General features: G+C 50.2%; 1 protein-coding gene, 1 non-coding gene and 1 pseudogene across 6 annotated transcripts; all 3 read right to left on the bottom strand.

Annotated features, from left to right (window-relative positions):
• Nucleotides 1-1428: 1428 nt before the first annotated feature.
• LOC147824366 (melanoma-associated antigen D4-like) lies at nt 1429-8609 on the bottom strand. 5 transcript variants are annotated; one of them, XM_087189692.1, is made up of 13 exons: nt 8480-8609; nt 7345-7626; nt 6223-7074; nt 5670-5876; nt 5504-5567; nt 5213-5292; nt 4765-4856; nt 4346-4425; nt 4220-4262; nt 3748-3810; nt 2619-2733; nt 1831-2261; nt 1429-1634 (listed from the first exon to the last, which is right to left on the bottom strand). In XM_087189692.1, the coding sequence occupies exons 2-13, from the start codon at nt 7552-7554 to the stop codon at nt 1625-1627; spliced, it is 2247 nt and encodes a 748-aa protein (XP_087045818.1). In that variant the 5' UTR covers nt 7555-7626; nt 8480-8609; the 3' UTR covers nt 1429-1624. The 5 variants fall into 5 exon arrangements, with proteins under 5 accessions (XP_087045818.1, XP_087045819.1, XP_087045815.1 ...); XM_087189693.1 differs by having other exon boundaries at nt 1778-2261; XM_087189689.1 differs by having other exon boundaries at nt 5213-5400.
• LOC147824367 (small nucleolar RNA SNORA11) lies at nt 2986-3114 on the bottom strand. The gene has a single exon (XR_015442414.1). It is a non-coding gene; the product is annotated as a small nucleolar RNA SNORA11 (small nucleolar RNA).
• Nucleotides 8610-9609: 1000 nt separating the features above from the next.
• Nucleotides 9610-9708, bottom strand: LOC147824368 (U6 spliceosomal RNA; annotated as a pseudogene).
• Between the last annotated feature and the right edge of the window lie 6732 nt (nt 9709-16440).

The raw sequence follows: 16440 nt of genomic DNA on the forward strand, positions 1-16440 counted from the left end.
CACAAATGTCCTGAGAGGTCCCACTCACACTGTGTGTACCTTATCACGCCAGGCCTCCCGGGGTCCCAGGCAGCTCTCATCTCTCCCACAGTCCCAGTCGTAGACCTGGACAGGTGGAGAGAAGACGACTCCGTGTCTCCGTGTCTGTCTGAGTGCGTGACACCGTGCATGTGTGTCTGTGTGTTGTGATCCAATGAAAGTTTGGGACTCAGTGCTCGTCAGAATACCAGAAAGTCCGTGTGGCAGAGCCTGGACCTCAGCTCCAGACAGGATCCCTGCACAGGCCACCAATACGGAGACCAATCCTACAAGCCTGTGTAAAAAGCGGGGCGGTCAGGTCCTGAGTGTGCAGCCTCCCCAGTCCCAAACTCAAAGGGGCTCCAGTGCAGTTCCCCGCTCTGCTGTGGAGCTCCTGCAGTCTTTAATCACTTTTGAGCAATCACACCCGAGCTTTCATTGTTCCCCAGGCCTCACGATTTATGTAGCCAGTCTGGATCAGGATCGGGACTGGCTGCGATGGGAGCCTCTTTTAGGGGCAACAGAAGCAAGCGGGGCACAGGGCGTGGGTCGCTGACACCGTTGTTTCTGGCCTGGTCATCTGGCTGTCTGTCCTGCCAGCTTGTGGACATGACCGGAGAACTCGGGGCATCCCCAGACACCATGCATGCCTGCTTCTGAGCCCTTCCCAGAACCACCTGTCTGTCCTCACTGCCTTGCACCTGGAGGGTCTGCAGCCTCATGTGCCCCATTGCCTCTGGGTATCAGCCAGCACCTTGGCCTGGCCTCGGCCTCCCCAGGAGGGCCCTGCTTCTGGGGAAGAGCAGGGAAGCCCCAAACGGGCCTCCGTTTCCTCGCTGGCAATGGGCTGTCTAGGCGTGCCTAACACTTTGCTCTGGTAACCTCCTCTTCTCTCAGCAGCTCTTGCGCTGGCTGCCCAACACCAGGGTAAAGCCATCGTTTATAAAGCCTGCCTCATTTTCCCCAAGACTCGGCCCCAAGGAGGAGACCCAGAATTGTCTGGATGGCGAACCACGGCTTTTGGAACCTCATCTCCTCGAAGATGGGGGCTGAGGCGTTGAGTGAATGCCAGTGAGTGCCTGTGGACCCCATTGCTGGGTTGGGGGGGGGCGCAACGTGTGGCATAAACCTCCAGTCCTCCATGCCATTCCTTCTCCTGCCTGCTCTTGGCATCTAGCCAGTGCTGCTGAGCTGCCTTGTGAGACTCAATCACATAACCACGTGGACTGGGGCTCCCCTATATTCATGGCCTCCCCACTCACCTGGAATACGCACACTCCCAGCATCCCACCCAGACCCGTGCACCTCTATCCACAGGGATGGGGCCCGCTGATCCCAGGGGTCCTGAAGAGCCCAGCCACTGGCCATTTATAGGACCCCCCTGTGTAGGTAAAGGACGAGACATCCACATTGATTTGCAACTTTAATGTAACACTGATACCAAAACCATGAACACACAAGAAAAAGCACACGAGGAAAGCAAGAAGAACAAGGGAAGCTTCATCTTCACACTCCCTGCAACGCACAGGGAGAAGCGCCCAGAGTGCTGGGTGAGAGGGCCTCTGAGGAGGCCGTCCGGCTGGGTGAGGACGACCACCGCAGCTCCTCAACGCTGTCTGCAACATGAGGAACGAAAAGGAACATGTACACATCAGAACCCACAATAACCTGTGAGGGGGACAAACAATGACACGAGTGTGTTTCCTTGGGCTCACTGCTGCCCCACCCCAGCCCTCCAGAGGCCTCCCGCTGACATCACCTAGCTGGTCCACAGCTCTCCCAGAGGGTCTCAGGTCCCCGTGACAATCTTACTGGATCCAGGAGAAGAAGCTGGCACCAGCTCTAGCGGCATTTCTGGTACGGATGGTGGAACTGGTGCTGGGACCATCTAGGATGCTGGTACTGGCCCCAGGGTTGGTACCACTACTGACACCAGCTCTCCATGTGGCTCTCCTGTTGGTGCGGCTGCTATTCAGGATGTACTGATGGTACCTGGCCCAGAAAGCAAAGGGGATCCTGGCCCAGGCGTCGCCAAAATCCCCGTCCTCATCCCAGGTCAGCAGTTCGGCCTGTATGTCGTCCCAGCTCCACCGTCCAATCAGAGCTTCGTCTCCGATGTTCATCTGGGCCCTCATTTGGGCCCTGGCATGTTCCTCGGCCATGTCCATGTCCATCGTCTTGAAAGCATCGTCCACAGCCTCCAGAAAATGAGCCTTCCATTCCCGGGGGTCTCGGTTCTGGTTCTGAGGTGGGAAACAGCAGCCAGCCATAATGACAGGGTTACCCCACATTCAAGGAACACCTCCTGCTGGCCACCCCTTCCCATGGGCACACTGTCAGGCCCGCTCGCACGCCTGCTCCCACCTTCTCCAAGGACCAAGGAGAGGGTGGGCCCTGGCCTAAAAATCCCGGGTTCCTACCGTTCTGAGCCAGAGCTGGGAATACGCCCCACCCCCCATGCTATGACTTCTGTGACCCCTGCCCAAGAAACTCAGGAACCTCTCAGAGCCTCCCGAGGGGAAAGGTGGTGACCAGGACACAAACAAAGCAGGGCAAGCACCACCCTGCTGCTGGCACCTGACAAAGACGCTCTCCAGTACCTGGGCAATGAATCTCAGGACCCTCATCTTGCTGGTCTCGTGACAGGCTCGCAGGCCCCAGAGGAACTCATACTCTGGTGGGTTGCTGCTGGGGATCTTCTTGTATTCCAGGTACCTGAGTGTGAGAGGGAATCACCCTTTGCTTCTAGCCAAGCTGACCTGTGGTTGAACTGATGCGCTCCCTGCAGCCCCTCCTCAGCCAGGGTGCTGCAGCCCACCTCCCAGAAGAGGACCACCTGGGTCCTCAGCCCTGGACTCCTGCACGACCTCACTCCCAGGACCTCAGCTGAACGACAGCGACAGCGAGGCCTCCATCGCCTCAGGACGGTGATCCTGTCTGGAAGCCCTGTCTAGGCGCAGAGGCGACACATGTAGGGCATTTGCTCACAGGGAGGACACAAGTGCTGTGCCCCTCTTCACAATGGCCCCGGATTCCTGTTGGGTGTGTTGTAAACAGAGAAGCCATTCTTCGGGCCCCCTGCTCTGAGCACACCCCATGGCAAGGGTCCCCAAGGAGGGCTAGCTGAGCCTGGGCAAGATCCACACTACACAAAATGACCAGAAAAGAAGAAGAAGCAACATTCAGCCAAGGGCAGCTCCACGCACACCCTGAGATTCCTCTGCACCCCCCACCCCCCACCCTCCTGTCTCTCATGCTGGGGGCGCTGGGCAGTGTGTACACTGGGCCCTGGCCTGAAAACCAAGAGAACTGGGCTCTTGGCCCTACCAGCTGTCGGCTAGGCTCAGAAACTGCCACCTCTCTGAGCCCCAGGCTGCTCAGGAGGAACACAAGGGAAACTACTGTGCCCGCCTGCGGGGCAGGTGCTCAATGACATGGTGCTCGTATCATCCCCTACACGAACCTTTTAGAGCTGTTGATAATAACAAACAGCCAGCTGCGGCTCACACGTCATAGGTTCCCTACCCCTCCCCTGCACCCTGTCCTTGGCTGTCTGGGAGTTGCTCCCTTTCCCCAAGACAGCCCCAGAATTCTACTCCCTCTACACTCTCACATGCTGACCCCACTCATGGCTCCAGTTTAAAATGTGAGACTGGGAATGGCTTTCTCTAGTAGACTGGCACCCGGGAACACTGAGAGCTGGACAAGGCGAGCTCAGTCACTACTTACTTCTGCTTCACAAAGTCATCTGTGATGAGCTTCCGCAGATCACCAAGGAAAGGGTGCCTCACCCTGAGGGCAAACAAAGGAATCCATGACTGCTGAGGGAGGTCACTGGTGTGAGTGGGTGGGAGCACTCCCCAGCTCCATCCCGAGCTTCCCAGCCCACCGGGCATCCCCATGGAGGCAGCCGGGGCGCATGGCAGAGGCCAGAGGACAGCTGTTCAGGGGTGCTCGAGGGAGGGGCTTGATGGAAGGCCTTGCTCTCCTTTGCCTTTCTGAGCTCTCCTCTGGGGACAGTGAGCTCAGAGGGGCTGGGAGCTCGGGACGGATACCCCCATCCAGCCTGATGAGCTCCTCTCCTCTCTACCGAGCCGAGGGCACCCTACTCCCCTGCACCAGACCCCAGGCCACTGCAATCCCGGGACCTCGTCTGCCACAGGATGGCACCGAGGGGCAGGAGCCGAGGAGCCAGTCATACCCAGGCCGAAGTCCCATCTTGCGGAGTGCCTCCCAGAGGACAGCTGTGAGGGGAGATGGGGTACAAGAGTTTGGCACACGAAGATGGGACCGTGGCCAAATCCCCAGCTGCAGGGCTCACACTCACCCTCGCTGGCACGGTTGCCATTCATGAAAACGATACCCAGAATCACCAACAGTAGACTCAGCCGGGGAGTGTCCTTGGTCCTAAGGGTGGACAGAGAGGGATGCCACTTGTCAGAAGCCACTCCCCCCACTCTTTGGGAAGGTCTCCCTGGAGGGCTACTCTGCCAAGGCCAAGCCAGGCACGTGGTAGCCAGGGACAAGCTGCTTTCCTCCGAATCTTTGGGGAGGCCAGCAAAATCCCACAGCACCAAGGCCTTGCCCCAGAATGCCACTTCTTTTCTCCAGCAGTCACCAGGCACAGCGACCACAGAGGAAGAGCGGGGGTGGACCCTCGAGCCCAGTGGTCCTGTTCCCCCAAGAGGTTGAGGGGTGGGGATGGGACACCGCCCAGGAAGCCACTACCTTGGTTCCCTTCCTTACTTCCCGAGGAGGCGAGCGGAAGAATCCCGCGTGCAGACAAGAATGTACAGGTGTTCCTCCTTGTCAATTTCCTTTAGGTGGATCCCAAACTTCTACAGGGCGAGAAAAGTGAGACCAAACCCCCTGCTGGAGGCACCGTGCCTGCTCTGAACGTTTCCTCATCCCCTCATCCGGGAGTCGAAAGCACTGGGCAAGGCCAGGAGAAGACGGGTCAGCAAGGGCTGCCTCGTGGGTGCTCTGGTGCCGGCAGAGGCAGCAGGGACGCACTGCAGGGACCCACTCAGAGAGCACGACAGAAAGGCGCCAGGAGAGGGGCATGTGTTACATTACCGGAGGTGCGCCGGAAGCTCAGCGGTAGAGGACCACGGGAGGTTTCCGGAGCACTCGGGGCAGGAACTGGGCCTGGAAGGGCTGCGGGCTTCCCCACTCCTCCCATCCCCCCACCCACCTTCTCCAGAGTGTATGTGGCTCGTTCAATGATCTCGGGGAAATGTTCGTCGTATTCTCGGATGACGTCCTTCACCATGTCTGCGGGAGGGGGAGAGGTGGGGAAGGGGACTGGGCTGAGCAGGGCCTCGAGGGCTGCAGCCCCAAGGCCAGTCGTGCGGAAGGAAGGCAGCCAGTCGGGCCCCTGTCCTGCGGAAATGGAGAGACCCTGCCACTGCCTGGAGGGTGGGGCACATACGCAAAGAGAGGCCTGCAGAGCTGCAGGGGCTGGAAGAGGGCCACAGGTGCCTACCTGAGCGCTTGATGGGGATCTTCTTGTAGTCCTTGATCATGAGGTATTTCACCAACTTATTTGCCTGCAGAAGGAGGAGCGTGTGGGCAGATCAAGGCCTGGGTGACCACAGAGTGCTGGACCATGGGGGAAGAAAGGAGGCAGATGGGGAAAGCGGACTTCTTACCCTCTCTTGCAGCAGAGTCACGTTGCGGGGGGGCAAGCACAACACGTGCCTCGAGGGTATCTGGGACCTCAGGGGCATCGGGGGCCGAGGGGCCACCTGAGCCCGGGCTGTCACTGGGGGCTGCTGCGATGTTCTCCAGGTTGCTGGGACTGCAGGAGGCTCTCTCTCCTCCTCGCTGCTCTCATATTCGTCATCCAGGTGTTTGGACTGCAATAGCATCAGAGAGAGGAGCAACCCGAGGCTTCCGGACTCCCCAGGCAGAAGCACGCAGCACACACCTTACCCATAGCAGGCACTTGGCAGCAAAAGTAGTACGAGCAGTGGCTGGCACGTGCTGAGAGCTTACTAAGCGCCAGGCTCCGAGCCAACCTCTTCTCCCACCAGCCCCGAGGGCAGAAACTACTCGGAGTCAAAACATACTCCACAAGCATGTACCCAAGAGACGTGGCCTAGGTGAGAGGAGAGGAGCGACAGGGTGGGGAGCAGAGGAGAAAGGGGGAGAGCATCGGGAAAGGAGAGGAGCTGGGGGGCTGGGCAGGTGGTAGGGGCTCACCTTCTTCGTCCTCTTGCCTCCCATCCTGGCCCAGGGCTCACCACTGTGCTGAGCAGTGGCAGCTGCCCCCTCAGGCTCAGGGATGCTTGTGGCCATCTTGGTGTTGGCAGCAGCTGTGGCCCCAACATTCGGAGGCTCCACCCACCGAGTCTTGGCCACAGCCTTCCCAGACTTGGTGGTCTTGGGTCGGGTGGCTGCCACTTCCTTGGCAGGCACTGCCTGGGACATGCCAGAGGCAGCACTGGGGGCCTCTGTGGCAGCCTCTTGGGCTGGGGCAGGTCTCTTGGGGCGCGTGAAAGCCGTGCCACTGACACCTGCTGGCTGAGTGAAATCAAAGACATCGTTCTGGCCCAGGAAGGCTGCCTGGGGCCGGGTGGCATCCGTCTCACTGGCACTTGGAGCCGGACAGAAAGCACAGGCAGTACCAGGACCCTCAGCACAGGCAGTACCAGGACCCTCGGCGGCAGCCTGGTGGTCCGGGGTGGCCGTCTGGGACTGTGTGGAGATTGTTGGAGCTCCAGGGGCGGCCATCTCACTGGCGACTGACACCTGGGACGTCTGTGGTGAGGCCAGGATTGCCTCAGGGGTGGCCCCCTGAGCCTCGGCATAGGTCATAGGCTGGGCACTGTCTCCTGTGGCTGGCAGTGGGGGGATCAGGTGGTTAGCCACCACCTGAGTGAAGGACCTACGGGCAGCAGTGGCAGCGGCCCGAGCAGCTCGGTTGGAGGCAGCAGAGCGGGCCACATTGGCGGCACGGGCCTCCGTCTCATTGGCGAGGGTGTCCGGATCCAGCTGCAATGCCTCCACCAGGGTCTGGGCCAGCACAGGGTTTTCCAGTTCCCAGGGCTCATTCTGCAAGGCCAGAGGGCAGGGGAGGGGAGGACAGACAACTCTACACACTGGCACGGTGCTCTGCCTGTGGCCCAGTTTCTTCCCACCAGGCAGCACTGGCCACCCCAAGGACTTCCAGAAACCCCTCCTTTAGAAGGGCAGGGAAGGTTTGGGAAAGCTGGCATGCCTTCCCCACTCAGTCCTCCCTTCCACTCCTCGCCCCCCCCACCCCCCGCCCCCCACACTGGGGAGAAAGCCCAGAGCAAGCAGGTGGCCAAGAAGGGGCCTCACAGATAAGATGTGAAAGCCGGAACCCAAGGTGTCAAAAGCTCTGAGCAGATGGATGTCAAAGCTGGTGAGGGTGCCATAGCCACCAAAAGCACCGAACTCTTCATAGTCGTTGCCTCCAACCATCTCTTCCTCCCTGACTTGGTGGCTCCCCTCATCCATGTCTTCGACACTGGAGTTTGCAGATTGCACACTGTAGCTTCCCTCAGCCATGCTGTGGGTCCCAAGGAGCCGATAGCTCTGCCTCAGGGGCAAGGGGCAGGACCCAGTGGCGGGTAGTTATCTCTGGAGAGGTGAGGGGCAGCAATCATCAGGTTACTAGGCTGCACCAGGCAGCACGAGTGGGGGGAGCGGGGTCTACAGGGACAGAGCCTTGGCAGAGGGATGGAAGTGATCTCAGAGGGACCTCACCCCACCCCACCGAAAGGGGAGCTTAGGATGATGGGCAGGCTCCCCACTCCGGTGGCTAGATTTGAGTAAGGGCTGTGTCTGAGGGTTCAGGTCCCAAAAGTCCCAAAGGAGATGCACTGAAACCTGGAGAAACAAAGGGCTTGAATTTAAGGGCCAGAGCTGGAGACCATGATCACGGGGATGGGTGAGGGGCGGGGGTGGGGTGGGGTGGGAAGAGGAGCAAATAGGAGGGCTCAGAGAACAGGGTCAGCAGAAAGCTCTGGGAAACGGAGGTCCAGGAGGCGGGGGGGGGGGGGCGCTCAGCTGATTCTGGTCTAGGTTGAGCTCAGAGGATGGGAGCCTTGGACCTAGGTAAGGCTTGAACTGGATGCCTGGACAGCTGGACAGCTCAAAGTCCAGGGACTGGGGACTCCAGGAAGGCGCGAGCAGTCAGCTCTGCCTGAGTAATCTAGGAGTGGATGCGGTGGGGGTGGGGCCTCGGGTCTAAAGAAGCTCTGCTCAGGGTCTGTCATAATGGTTGGGACTGCAGGCTTCTGTACAAGTAGGCTCGGATCGGGGCGCTTGGGTCTGATGGTCGTGGTGGTGGGGGTCCTATCTAGACGCTGGGTCTAAGGAGGTTCCGGGTCTGAGTGCTAGGGCTTTGTTCAGATCCAGAGGGCAGGGAGAGGGCACAGCGTGTGGGCTTGCACTCGTTCTCGCCCGGTCCTGTCTGGGGCTGGATCCTTACCTTCCCTGGGGCTCCAATGGCGTCCGTGCTCAGCACCAGGAACCCCGCAGCCGCGCCCTCGCCTACTGCTGCCAGCACAGCAGCTCGGACCACCCCGCCCCTTTTCTCCGCGCACCCGCCGAGGCTGGGGAGCCTGCGCATGCGCGGACCCCTCCAGCCGGTCCGCTTTCCCAACAAAAGCCCTTTCCTCCAGGTCCCCAGTGCGCATGCGATTCCCCGGCTGGGTGGGCTGCGGGAAGGATGGGGGGGGGCTCGAAGGGGGCGCTTCCCGCCATATATCCTTCACCCCTCCTCTTCAGACAGCCAGATAGCACATTCATCCCCTGCAGTGCAGCTAAGCCCACCCATTCATCTGCCCTCAGTAGCCCACTCTTGCACAATGCTTTTCAGTTCTGCCTCTTCACCCAAACTCCTCCAGCCTGGCCCTGTATACGTTTATGTCCCACCTGCCCAACATGGCCTCATGAAAGAGGTCTCCAGCTGGGTCTGTAACTGCAACAAGTGGAAACCTCCATCCTCCGGGGCCAGAAAATGGAAATGGCCAGTGGATGGACGCTCTCCTTGTGTTGTGTTGGCCTCCACTATCCATCTCCAGGTCTCCCAGACACACTGGGAGCATTTGCTTCCCCTGCTGCCTTTTATGCAGCTTTGTAGGTCTCAGCGGGGCAGGGCCAGTGCCTGGGCTTGTTTTCCCTTCGCAGCAGCCCTGGGAGGTGGATGTCAGCATCCCCATCTTACAGACCAGGAAGCTGAGGCGCACACACACAGCCCATGAACCAGACATGGTCGCTGGGCTAGCAAACAGAAAATGCAAAATTTGTGCCTGGGTCCCCCTGACTGCAAAGCCCACGTCCTGCTAGTGCTGCTCTCCTCCTCCTTTTGAATGACAGGCCTCACCTACCCAACATCTCCCAAACAAGTAACTTCTGGGGTAAAATGTCCTCAGTCCTATCTTTCATCCCGCCTGAGACCTCTCCCAGAAGTTTCACAGTCCATGAAGTTAGCAGCTGAGTTATCTCCTAAGCCCTTGAACTGATCTCTCAGTCCCTTGATGTCAGTTTCTCCTGGTCAGGTCAGTCCAATGAAACCGTCGGCAGCGCCTGTTTGGTATATGTGCTGCCCAAGCGAGCACAGATATGGAACGCTTCACGAATTTGCGTGTCATCCTTGCGCAGGGGCCATGCTAATCTTCTCTGTAACGTTCCAATTTTAGTATATGGGCAGTGCCTGTTATTGAGAGAAGTGGTGTTACCGGTGGCCTTCCGCTGCAGTCAGGCATATGTGTAGACTGATCCGTCAGATATTTGACCAGAGTCACTTGTGCGGGTACTACAGACACAAAGGTTAACGCTTAGAGCACACTCAGGGTTTGAGTCCAGAGGGCAGCTGGTCCAGGTTTCCAGATTTGAGTCGGAAGCTTCTTCAAATGATGTGAGGACAGGCGATGGCAGTCGGGCAGACTTTCCTGGTTTCCAGTTTGCGTCAGGAGTTGCAGCCATCCTCCTGAGTAGCTCGTTCGGCCCCGGGTACGAAGGTTGTCAGTGCATCAACCTTTGTGGTGGCTTCTCTTGACTCTGTGAGGAAAATTTATTTTGTGCTTCCTGCGTCCCAGGCACCATTACAAACGCCTTATATATGGTAATATTTCCCTGTAGTAACCCACTGGGTCCTCACAAGAATCTTTCATGATAAGGCAACTAGTTTTCCTCATTTTGTAGATGAGAACACCGAGGAACACAGAAACTTGCCCAAGGACCTAGGGTAGTGAGTCATGGAGATCCTGTGCCTATATACAAACCATTGTGTGAAAACACTTAACGTTTTCCTAGTACAGTATAACCTCTAAATAGTTTTAGTTTTGTGAACTGGTTACATTATTTTTAAATTAAGTTTATTTCTACACAAACCTTTTTGGTTTTGGTTTGTTTGGGGGTTTTTTTGGTACCGGGGATCGAACTCGGGACCTTGTGTTTTCAAGGCAGGGCAGCACCACTCAGCTAAATCCCCAGCCCACCTAAGTTAAGTTTATTTTTAACTGACACATAAAAACATATAAATAGTATAAACAGCAGTGGGATGCCATGTGATGTTTTGATATGTGTATACATTGTGTGATGTTTATTTTACTGTTTTCTATTTTCAACTGATTTATAAAAGCATAAAATCGTATGTTAATGGGGTTCCATGTAAAGTTACACACACACACACACACACACACACACACTGCATGACATTTAAATTAGTCGAACATTTATCTCCTCAAACAGTTCTCATGTCCTCTTAGTGAAAACATTCAAAATTCTTTCTTCTATCTTTTTGAAATATGAGTATATAACTGCTGTCTGTAGTCACCCTACTGTGCAATAGCACACCAGAAGTTCTTGCTGCAGTGTCTGGTTCCATCCATGCTTCCCCTAGTGACAATATTTCATTCTTTTTAAAGGCAGAGTAATAGTCCATTGTCTCATTTATCGGTTATTGGACCTTTCTCTTGATTCTTTTTCTTGGTTGTTGTCAACAGTGGTGCAGTGAATTTCAGAGTACAAATATATCTTTGTCATTCTGATTTTGCTTTCTTTGGTTATATACCCAACACTGGAATTTCTGGATAATTTCTTGTACTGGTTTTAAAACACTCAGAACAAGGGAATTGGAAAGAGTTCCAGGAAATAAAAGCACATGTATTCCATAATTTTCATCCAGGGCATCAGGAAATAACATTAGGGATAAAGAGTAGTTCTCGTTGAACTGTGACTATGAAAGTGGATATGCTCACGCAAAGGACTTAAATTGAATCCTTTTCTTAACTAAAAAACACACATCAACTTTAAACAGATGAAAGTATTAGATATAAAACCTGAAAGTATAAAACTCTTTAAAGAAAACTTAGGGAGCAAACCCCTTGACATCGATCTTGTCAATGATGCTTTGGCTTTGACACCAAAACCACAGGCTAGAAATATTAAAATAAACAAGTGCGTCTGCATCAAACTAAAAAGCACAGCAAAGAAATAATGAGCAAAGTAGGAAAGCCATCTACCAAATGGAAAAATATATTTACAAACTATGTATCTCACGAAAGATTCAACTTCCAAAATAGACCCGTAAGTACCTCATACAACCCAATAGCAAAGAAACAATCCAGTTTTGAAAAATAGGCAGAGAACCCAAGTACACATTGTTCCAAAGAAGGCATAAAAATGGCTAACGGATATGTGGGAATATGTTTACCATCACCAGTCATCAAGAAAATGCAAAGAAAAGCACAATAGCTATCATCTCACACCCGATAAGATGATTATTATTGAAAAGACAAGAAGTCGTAGTGATGGAAAGTGCATAGGAAAAAGCGAATCTTTGTATATTGCTAATGGTAGTACAGATTGGTATAGCCATTATGGAAAACAGTACAGAAATTCTTCAAAAAATAAAAATAGAATTGCCCTATGACTCAGCAATTTCACCCTGAGTATATACCCGAAGACAAGGAGATCAGTATGTCAGAGACATCTGTACTCCCCTGTTCATTGTAAGTTGTTCTCAATAGCGAAGACATGAAGACAACCTAACCTGGGTCCACCAACTGATGAATGGATGATGAAAATGTGATATAGAGATCATATACATTATTACGCATAATGATATATGTAATTACATGTGAACCATACAAAGAAGAAATCCCACTTGTGACAATCCCACTATTGAACTAGAAGATAGCATGCTAAGTGAAATGATCTAGACACAGAAAGACAACTGTGTATTAAATCACATATGTGGCATCTAGGACAATGATTGTTAGGGACCGTTCGGGTAGGGATTTCGACATGCTGGAAAATTACACAATCTTTCTGTTTTAACATGAATGAGTTCTGGGGGGGGGGTCTGGTCTACAGTATGTTAACTATAGTTAACAAAATATTGTATTATATAGTTGAAATCTCTAAACGAGCATATTTTAAGTGCTCTCACCACATCCAAGAAGTAATAACTGAGAGGTGATGCATGTGTTAGTTGACTTCATTTTGGTAACATTTCATGAACTGAAATACATCAAATTATCATGTTATACACTTTAAAAGCATTTAATATTTTTTGTTAGTTGTGTCTCAGTAATGCTGGGAGCGGGGGTGGGGGGGGCGTAGAAATTCAGAGTATGTTAAAGCTCTTAGGAAGACTGGCCGTGACCATTCAGGCCAATGAAATGTTGCATGTCATTCATGCTACTTGTAATTTAGTCAGTAGTGTGTGTGTGTGTGTGTGTGTGTGTGTGTGTGTGTGTGTATACATGAATGTGTGTGCAGGAGAGACAAAGAGGAGGGTATGGGGGGACAGTCTGTCTTAGTCTGATTTCTGTTATTATAACAAAGTACCTGAGATCAGGTGATTTATAGATGATAGAAGTTTATTTAGCTCATGGTTCTGGAGGTGGGTAAATCCAAGAGCATGGTACCGACACTTGCTTGACATCTGATGAGGGTCTTTTTGCTGCATGATAAAATGGCAGAAGGCATCACATGGTAATTCTTTTCATTGTGAACTCACTAATGCCATCACAGGGACCCATCCGCATGACCTCATCTAATCTAAATATGTCCCAAAGACTCCACCGCCAAATTCCAATACCATGTGAATTTGAGGATTGAGTTTCCAACACATGCGCTTTTGGGGGAGACATCTAACCACTGATCATAGATCACCTTTTTCTTTATTTCATCTTTCTTTCATAGATCAGGCACAGATCATCTTTTTCTTCCATTTGCTCATTCTATATGAGTACTTTCGTGTCCAGATGAAAACCTCCACTTATGTAGAAGTCCATGGACTAAAAGCCTGACAGTCCAATACCGTGTGACTATTGGAAATTCAGCAATGATTGGAGGACATACAAGTTAAATACTTCACCTGACTGCGAGGGTAACATCAGAATGAATGTGTATCAAATGAAGGGTAAGATATAGAAAGGGAGTACTTTGAATATCTCATTATGGGGATTTTAGGTACAGTTAAATCAGTGCGAGATATAGAGTGAACCTAAATCACATTTAAGGTGTGGGATATCAGAATATCTTCTCGGTGTCTCATTAAATACATTTTATTTCATTTAAAAGAATTTTAACTGATTTATATAAACACATACAATTGTACACATTAATAGGACACCATGTGATACTTGTATTAACATGTATATTGGGTATTGTTTAATTCAAGGCACAGTATCTATTTCCTGAAGAATTTATCATTTTTATTGTGAAACTTTTCAAAATCCTTTCTTTTAGCTTTTTGAAATAATATAGTAGATTACTGTTATCTCTAGTCACCCTACTATGCAAGAGTACACTGGAACTTTTTACTCTTATCTAACTATACATCACTACCATCAGTCAAGCTCTCTCCATCACTCTATTCCTCTCAACTTCTGTGAGGTCAAATTTTGTAAATTCCCAGTAAGAGTGAGATCATATAGTACCTATTTTTGGTGGAGCTTTTGCTGTGTGTGTGTCCATTCACGTTGTTGCAAACAACAGGGTTTCATCCTTGGTTTTGGCTAAATAGAATTCCGTTGTGCTCATATACCTTATATTATTAATTCATTCATCCATTGTTGGACACTCAGGTTGTTTCCATTTCTTGACAATTGTGAGTAATGCTACAAAAAAACATAGCTATGCAGATGTCTTTTTGACATATTGATTTTATTTCTTTCAGATGAATGCACAGTAGTGGAATTGCTGGATCCCACGGAAGTTTCATTTTTAAATTTCTGAGGAACCTCCACACTATTTTCCATGATGGCTGTACTGATTTATATTCCCACCAACAGTGTGGAAGGATTTCATTTTCTCCACATCCTCCCCAGCACTTGTTATTTTTCGTCTTTTTGATAGTAGCTATTCTTGCTGGGGTGAGGTGATATCTCATTGCGTTTTTGATATGGGTTTCTCTGACGATTAGTGATGTCAAGCATTTTGTCACGTACCTATTGGCCATTTGTATGTCTTCTTTGGAGAAATGTCTCTTTAGGCCTAATGCTCCTTTCTAAATTGGGTTGCTTGCTTTTCAGCTGTTGAATATTTTGAGTTCCTTATATGTTCTGGATATCAATCCCTTGTCAGATTTATAGTTTGCAAATACATTCTTCCATTCTGTAGGTTGTCTCTTCACTCTGCTGATTTTTTTTTCCTCTGCTGTCCAAAAGTCTTTTAGTTTGATGTAATCCCACTCGTTTGTGTTTGCTTTTGCTTCTTGTGCCTTTGGGGTGTTCTAAAAAACTTTGCCCATTCCAATATCCTAAAACATTTTTCTATGTTTTCTTCTAGTCCTTTCTTTCAAGTCTTACATTTACATATCTAACCTACTTTGAGTTGACTTTTGTAACTGGTAAGTGATAGGGGTCTAGTTCCATTCTTCTATATGTGGATATCCAATTTTCCCCAAACCATTTGTTGAAAACAACTATTTTCTCTACTGCGTATTATTAGCACCTTGTCAAAAGGTGAGGCTCTCTATTGTGTTCTGTTGGTCTGTCTGTCTTTTTTTCATGCCAATACCGTGCCTACTGTGTTGTTCTTTTTGCTCAAGATGGAGCTGATTATCCAGAGATTTTTGATTCCATACAAATTTTAGGATTATTTCCTCTGTGTCTGTGAAGAATGCAATGTTATTTTGATAAGTATTGCATTGAACGTGTAGATTGCTTTGTATGGGCATTTTATCGATACCGATTCTTCAATCTATGAATACAGGTTGTCTTTCCATGTTTCGTGTCCTTTTCAGTATCTTTCTTCAGTGCTTTGTACTTTTCATTGTAGAGATCTTTCACCTCTTTGGTTAAATTTATTCTGAGGTATTTATGTAGCTCTTATAGATAGAATTGCCTTCTTGGCTTCTCTTTAAGATATTTCAACATTGGCATATAGCAACACTGCTGAATTTTGTATACCCGATTTTTACTTCATGCAACTTTGTTGACTTTGTTTATTAGTTCCAATATTGTTGGTGGAGTTTTTGGTGTTTTCTGAGGCCAGATCATCTGCAAACAGTGACAATTTGACTTCCTTTTTTGCAGTTTGAATGCCCTTTATTTATTTCTCTTGCTTGGTTTCTCCAGTTATGACCTTTAGTATTATCCATGTCCTGGCCCAGAAAGCTTTCAGCTTTTCCTCATTCAGTATGGTGGCAGCTAGCTGTCTGCTTATTATATATGACTTTTACTTTGTTGAAGAACAGTCCTCTATAGCTAATTTGTGGTGAATTTTATCAAATTCCTTTTCTGAATCTATTGAGATGATCAAATGATTTTTATTCTTCATTCTGTTGATGTAGTGTATCATTCATTGACTTGTGTCCATCGAACCATTCCTACATCCTTGGATCGAATCCCACTTGATCAGGCAAATAACATGTTTATTGTGCAGTTGGATTTTATTTGCTAACATTTTCTTGAGGAGCTTTGTATCCATGCTCATCAAGGACTTTGACCTTCAGTTTTCCTTCTTGTCATGCCCTTGTCTAACTTGGGTATTAGGGTAATGCTGGTTTAGCAGGATGAATTTGGAAGAATCGCCTCTGCTTCAAATTTTGGAATAATGTAAGAATAGTTTTTAATTAATCTTTAAATGTTTTGTACAATTCAGCAGCGAAGTCATCTGACCCTGGACTTTTCTTTGATTAGACAGTTTTTTATTACCAACCCATTCCCATTACGCATTAATATTGACAAATTCTATTTATTCCTGATTCAATCTTGGTAAGGTAGGTGTCCAAGAATTTGCTCGTTTCTTTTAGGTTATCAATTGTTGGTGTGTAGTCCTGCATAATAATCTCTAATGATATTTTGTATTTCTGTGGTGTCTGTTCTAATGTATCCCTTCTTGTCTCTAATTTTATTTGATTTTTCTTTCTTAACCTACCTAAGGACTTGTATATTTTGTTTATCTTTTCAAAGAACCAGCTGCTTGTTT

This window comes from Heterocephalus glaber, unplaced genomic scaffold (genome assembly GCF_053883595.1).
Source record: "Heterocephalus glaber isolate CG9 unplaced genomic scaffold, H.glaber_assembly_v1.0 deba00001546, whole genome shotgun sequence".
Lineage (NCBI taxonomy): Eukaryota > Metazoa > Chordata > Mammalia > Rodentia > Bathyergidae > Heterocephalus > Heterocephalus glaber.

Coding starts and splice junctions, on each gene's coding strand:
- LOC147824366 (XM_087189689.1), bottom strand. CDS start 7,554: ATGGCTGAGGGAAGCTACAGTGTGCAATCTGCAAACTCCAGTGTCGAA. Junction 7,075..7,344: donor CCGGCTTTCACATCTTATCT/GTGAGGCCCCTT, acceptor CTGGCCTTGCAG/AATGAGCCCTGGGAACTGGA. Junction 5,877..6,222: donor GAGGCAAGAGGACGAAGAAG/GTGAGCCCCTAC, acceptor ATGCTATTGCAG/TCCAAACACCTGGATGACGA.